Genomic DNA, 6,410 nt, shown 5'->3' on the forward strand with positions numbered 1-6,410 from the left:
CGGCTTATTTAAGTGCTCGGGATGCTCCGGAGTACAAAACTGTCGGTAGGTGACGTACAGCAAAGCACACAGAAGGGCAGCGAGCGTTCGGCGGATGTGCAATAGTGTGTAGGTCGTTTGTCTGATAGCAATCTAAGTTTCAGTTTCAGCACACTCATCTCAACAGTCTAAACCAAATCTGTAACACACACACACCAAACAACAAGCATCATCTATTTATTTACGCACAACGTCTTGATAAATACGCATCTCTGGTATAGGAAAAAGGGGAAATCGAGGGTATAACTAAGCGTGAAATATTTGGGAATTGAGACGAAAACGAACATTGATATGAGGAAGCACATGTGAAACGGTAGAGCTTTGTTGCTTGTTTTCGGGGCGCGCACTACTACTACTACTAGCTACTAATGATACTACGATAGAATGAATGAGCTTTGTGCTTCAATTCTTCTCAATCTTTTGTTTTTGCGTACCACTAGCTAGGGTTAACAATTAAGATAATCACTAGCAAAGCCTTTACTATTCACACGCTGGAAGGACAAGCCAAAGTTTGCTAGAATTTGTCAAAGAATGGGACCGAAAGCATGTTTTTTTTTTGTGTCTGTGCGATTTAGATGTGGCCTCGATAGCCGCACGTTTTGGAGCGTGTGTTTGGTCAGGTGGTTTTGTTATGTTACTTTTTCTTACATATAGGACGTATGTGTGTATGTGTGACGTGCATTTTTCTTCGCGCATGGGCCGCCCTTGGTAACGGGCCTTGCATACGGGAGCTTGAAGTGGAAAACAAACAAAACCGCCAACCTGTAGCGATAGAAGAAGAAGAGAAAAAACACTTGTTTCGATGGTCGCTTCTTCGTTTGTGTTTTGTCGCCTTATTGTTTCATTTAATATTAATACCTAGCTCCAAATATACACTCGCGCGAGTTGGGCGAACAAGTTTTCCATCGTAAGATAAGCAGTGCGCGTTTAGCATTAAAAAACAAACAAACAAACAAAACCCATTTAATATTACACCAACCTCCGTGGTTAATGGTAAAACACTGATAAATAAAGAAGCAAAAACATACTTACCTGCTCGATGCGTTTGATTTGTCCCTGTAAGAAAAGCCAGCGATTGGAGAGCGATTGTGCATAATAATAATATCATATATTTATTGTCATTGGGTAGCATAAACGAGCACGAGCATAGTGCATAATCGGCACAGTTGACTAACGAATAGTACATTTGCTACAGCCCTGCGGGGCCCCTAAAATACTGCCAACATTCCCCGGACCCTCCCCTCGCAGGTCCCAACGCTCAGGTATCGCTAGTAACGACCGGCACGCCTGCCTCTAGAGAGCCTTTAAACCGCCACCGTCAGCGTTCCTTCGTTTCTGCGCCTCACAGCATGCCGCCATCGATCAGCTCCAGCACCAGCATGGTCATCTTCTGCCGGCACAGCTCGTTCGGCGGTACGTTCAGCTCGGGCGGCGTGGCGGCCGTCTCCGTCCCGCTCGCGTACAGATCGGGCGCCTCCTCCGACGAGCAGGTGCTGATCGGCAGCATGTCCATGGCCGCGCCGAGCCCGAACCGGGCGCACACCCTAAACTCGTCGCCGATCTGCTCCCACAGCCGCTGGTCGGAGCCGAACGCTTCGGCGAACCCACCGCCGCCCAGCAGCAGCCGCAGCGAGCGCACCAGCTGCTGGTGGTACGTCTGCAGCCAGTGCTGCAGGCTCTTCTTGCGCAGCGCCCCGTCGGTGCAGCAGTAGATCAGGTAGGCGAGATCGAGCGCTAGCGAACCGTGCCGGATGAGCTGAAAGTCCACCAAACACGTCTGCAAGAGAGAAAGAGAGAGAAAGAGAAAGCATTTCGGGACGCATCGGTGACGCACAGTTGCGGACGTTTCCGCTGGCCGCATGTCCAGCATTCCCTACCTCAGCGATTGCGCCGGCGTCATCGTACCGGAAGAGGATGTTGTTCGTCCAGCAGTCGCCGTGGCAGATGACCGACAGCTCGCTGGTCCGGTTTACCAGCTCCACCAGGTGGCCGAAACAGTTGCCCAGGAACGCCTCCAGCTTGGCCAGATGGTCCCGCTTTTCCGGCACCGTTTGCCGCACCATCTGGATGGCGTTGCGCGTCAGCACGTCGTAGTACCGGCGGTACCATTCCTCGTTCGCCTGCGAAAAGATGCCCTCCTCGAGCGCGCCGGTCAGCTGCCGAAACTCGGCCGGATGGCGCCGCTGGTACGCGAGGCTGATCGCGTGAAAGCGTGCCAGCTCCGCCAGCACCGCCTCGAGCTGCTGCGGTCCGAGGCCCGCCTGCCGGTCCGGCATCGTGAACGAGCGCACCCGCAGATCCTCCAGCACGATCAGATCGTCCCGGGCCAGGTAGCAGTGCGGGATGGCCTGAAAGAGCCGCTCGCTCGCCGGCTCCGTGCCTGCGCCGACCGTCTCCACCTGCCGCCGCTGGAACGCCACGTACTCGGGCATGATGGTGTTGTAGAACACGACCTCGTTGCGGAACAGCGCTTCGCTTTTGAACGCTTCGCGCTTGATCTTGCAGTCCGGCAGCCGTTTGCAGATGATGCTCTTTTCCCACTTCAGCTTTTTCGTGCCGCCGTCCGGGAGCGTGTGGCCCTTGAGCGCGATGCGGAAGAGGGCGGCCGTGTAGTTGTCGCCGCGTCCCGACCCTTGTGCTTCCTGATGAGGAGAAACAAAAAAGCGTTAAATTAAGAGAAGCAGAGCTTCGAAGACACTAATGTCATCCTGTGTGACTTTAAACGCCCACACAAAAATCGATATTCGACAGGAGAATAATGGCGATGACCGGTTTTACACCACTTTTAAGCTTTAATTGCATTTAAAAGACAAAATCTCAAATAAAATCATACGAACACATTGAAAGGAAATTGTAACTTATTTTCCTCGTGCAAAAAGCTCACGAATTGTAAAAGAAACTGCTTTTTTGGGGGGACATTGTTCCGACCTGTACCAATTCTTGTTCACCAACCCGCCCAACATCCATACCTCGTACGAGTCAATCGTTACATCTGGCTCATTCTTTACAAACATTCGCTGCAGCAGCTCCAGATCCAAATGTGACGAGCAGAGCGATGATGTAATCGAATCCTTGCGAGCTTCACTATCATTTACACCCATTTTTTCGAGCTACTGAGGCGAGCCACCTTTTCAATCCTTTGGCACACACGCTGCGTGGTACACACTATCACTTTGGCACTGGTCAATGAAAGGAGACCACCCTTTTCGCTCACATTGAAGGCGCCCAGCACCCACCACCAAAACCGACAACCAAAAATGCCACAAAACAGTAGCGCCAACAGCAGCAGGCGACCCTTTGCGTTGCTTTGCGCCTGCTGGGATGCTTTCCTTATGCCTGGACCGACACCGTGTTGCCCCGGTAGGTGATAAAAGTTCTAGCGCTCCAATATCGATCCGAATCACCGTACCCAGCCTGCTGTGTGGCCTGCCGTGTCGCGCTATGCGCGCGAGAACGTCAAAAACGTGCTTTTGACAAATCGACAAGCGCGAACGCAAGAAGCAAATTTAAAATGCACCAACGGAATGTAACAGCCCTTTTTTTTTTTTTTTTTTTTGTTTGTCGGAAATATGCTGCCGCACCACGCGCAACTGAAGAAACTGAACCGTTCCAACCGCCTGCCCACGGTTGCACTAAATCCAACAGTCCCTCGCGATACTGGGCGATGCTGTCTCTCCTTGCTCTGTTCGCCGACAAGCAGCAGTGGTGGCAGCAGCAGCAATTGCATTTGAATCATCTTCACACGAGATTGACCCTTGATCCAACATCATCATCATCATCATGATCATCTGCTTCGTTCTTTTCCGTTGGACACACGCGGCCGCGCCAGCCGTGGATCGTTTTATGTGTGTGTGTGTGGACGTTGGTACTCTCCGAAGTGCCGCCCTAAGCGACCCCTTTTGCTCGATTCAATTGGACCCGCTGCTGCCGGCCGAGAGTGGAGCCGTTTATTAAATTGATGCACATACTGCCCATAAAACATATCACATTTAGAGATAAATAACTAATGGAATTGGTTTCGACAAGGGGGGGGAGGAGGCACAGCGTGTGGAGCGATGGGGAACGGCCCTCTGCGCCACAGACGACCGCGTGCAGTGCTAGGTGTGGGGCGCAAACACGGTTTCAATAAAGGGCTAGTCATTCGGCTGTCCCGAAACCGACCGATCGTGTACAGTTTGGGACAAACTTGGGAACAGTTTAGAAGGAGTTTGTGAGTTGTTTTTTTCTTCTTCTTCTTTCGGCGTACCTGTTGAGAAATGCCGGAAACGTGCCAATTGTTCGTTTAACGGTCCTGTTTGTTGCGCCGCCGTCCGGAAGGACAGCGTGAAAAGATCGCAAGACAAACGAACCCGATCTAAGGGGTGATTGGATCGTTACGGAGGATGAAGAGGAACGATACTTGAAACAATTCCAGACCAGCATGCGGGAAACGGGCCTGTTGTCAACAGACTTGTTTCGCCTTTTGTGGCTTTGTTTTCACCACCACACGACGCGGGGCAATTTGTCTTGTTCAATCAAATTTTATTGTCCCGACGGTACATCAAGACCATGATGGCCTGCGACGAGCATTCCTATCTTCAGGCTGTGGCATGGGTTGAGGAAAAGATTTGCCATTACTCCAACGTCATTAGAAAGTCAACAAGGCAATGTAAATAAATATATAAAATTAATCGACGAGATCGTTTTCAAACCTACGGAAATCTCCCGACTGTTGCCAGTGCTGTAACATTTTCCTCGTACAAAAGATTCGCACACACACACATGCGCGCGATAGATCAATGATTTGTTTTGATTTTCCCACACGATCAGCTGATCATTTGTTTTACAACTTCTAGGAAGCGAAGATGTTCTCACAAACTCCTCCGGTGCAAAGTAACATTTGTAGGGTTCCGCCACCACCAGCGGCCAATCGTGCAACATAAACACACACATTTGTGCCCGCTAAACATTGCGAGTTTTCGAGTAGTATCTTCTGCTCGAATATTGCTAAAAAATTTGATAACCTTTGTATTACATTTTTAAAATTTATTTTATCCACCATTATTTGTTGTTATTATTATTTAGTGTAGTTTTTTGGATTTAAAAAAATAAGACTTATTCAAATTTCAGGCCTTAGGTATGCTATAATTTCAGCTGTTCTAACTTCTAGCTGAATGCTATACAGGCGGTCTCCGAGATACACGCCCAGGAGACAACTGTTCTACATTTTTAGCTTAAACTCCTTGTGAACAGCTCGATTTAACCCAAGTGACATTTTCGAGCAGATTGTTAGCCTTTTTCGAGTTCCTACAAGCTTAAAGAGCAGGCTTAAAACTGGCTTAAAGAGCAAGCGATATTGCAGAGTTTAAGCTTATTATAACAGTTGAAACGTCAGAGTGAAGCGTTTTTTCTGGTGCCATTTTGAGAATTGTCATCACGTTGTGCACAAGCTACCGACCCAAAACAAAAAATTCGTACTCTTCAATCCATATCAAACAAAAATTTTATTATAAAACACTTTTCATGTTGTTTTCTTGGTCCATGCGTTTCACCGCTATTCTGATACTCCTAGATAGATCGTTTATTTATTCTTACTCAAGGTTTTGGTTGTTGTACACTGAGGACAAAACGGCAAGCTTCTTGTTTGTCCGGCTTCTACCGAAGTTCTGACATTAACTTCAACGCTTCAACACATCGTTGTTCACTCACACATCTATGTTTTCAAGCGTTTATATGAGGCAATGGGTTAAATCGAGCTGTTCACGAGGAGTTTAAGCTAAAAATGTAGAACAGTTGTCACCTGGGAACCCATTGTCTCATATAAACGCTTGAAAACATGTTTATGTCAGAACTTCGGTAGAAGCCAGACAAACAAGAAGCTGGCAGTTTCGTCCTCGGTGTTCAACAACCAAAACACTGAGTAACAAGAAATAAACGATGTATCCAGGAGTATCAGAATAGTGGAGAAACGCAGGGAAAATAACAAAACAACGTGAAGCGTGTTTTATAATAAACTTTTTGTTTGATACGGATTGAAGAGTACGCATGTTTTGTTTTGGGCTAGTAGCTTGTGCACAACGTGATGACAATTCTCAAAATGACACCAGAAAAAAACGCTTCACTCTGACGTTTCAACTGTTATAATAAGCTTAAACTCTGCAACATCGCTTGCTCTTTAAGCCAGTTTTAAGCCTGCTCTTTAAGCTTCCAGCAACTCGAAAAACGCTAACAATCTGCTCGAAAATGTCACTTGGGCGGTTAGTGGGGACTGAAAACGGTCACAAAATACCGCGAATCTCAAATTTCCGCTCAAGTCGAATCTCGTGATTTTCAACCAAAATAATACTAATTGTCATATAATTTTGCAAGTAAGGGGTGGTTTTAGCAACTTA

At 47.8% G+C, this 6,410-nt stretch overlaps 1 protein-coding gene across 1 annotated transcript; it reads right to left on the reverse strand.

Moving 5' to 3' along the window:
• Positions 1–1,128: 1,128 nt before the first annotated feature.
• On the reverse strand, positions 1,129–3,729 carry LOC121588042. The gene is made up of 3 exons (XM_041905561.1): positions 3,009–3,729; positions 1,917–2,681; positions 1,129–1,816 (listed from the first exon to the last, which is right to left on the reverse strand). The coding sequence occupies exons 1-3, from the start codon at positions 3,138–3,140 to the stop codon at positions 1,382–1,384; spliced, it is 1,332 nt and encodes a 443-aa protein (XP_041761495.1). The 5' UTR covers positions 3,141–3,729; the 3' UTR covers positions 1,129–1,381.
• Between the last annotated feature and the right edge of the window lie 2,681 nt (positions 3,730–6,410).

The sequence above is a fragment of the Anopheles merus genome, chromosome 2R (assembly GCF_017562075.2).
Source record: "Anopheles merus strain MAF chromosome 2R, AmerM5.1, whole genome shotgun sequence".
NCBI lineage: Eukaryota > Metazoa > Arthropoda > Insecta > Diptera > Culicidae > Anopheles > Anopheles merus.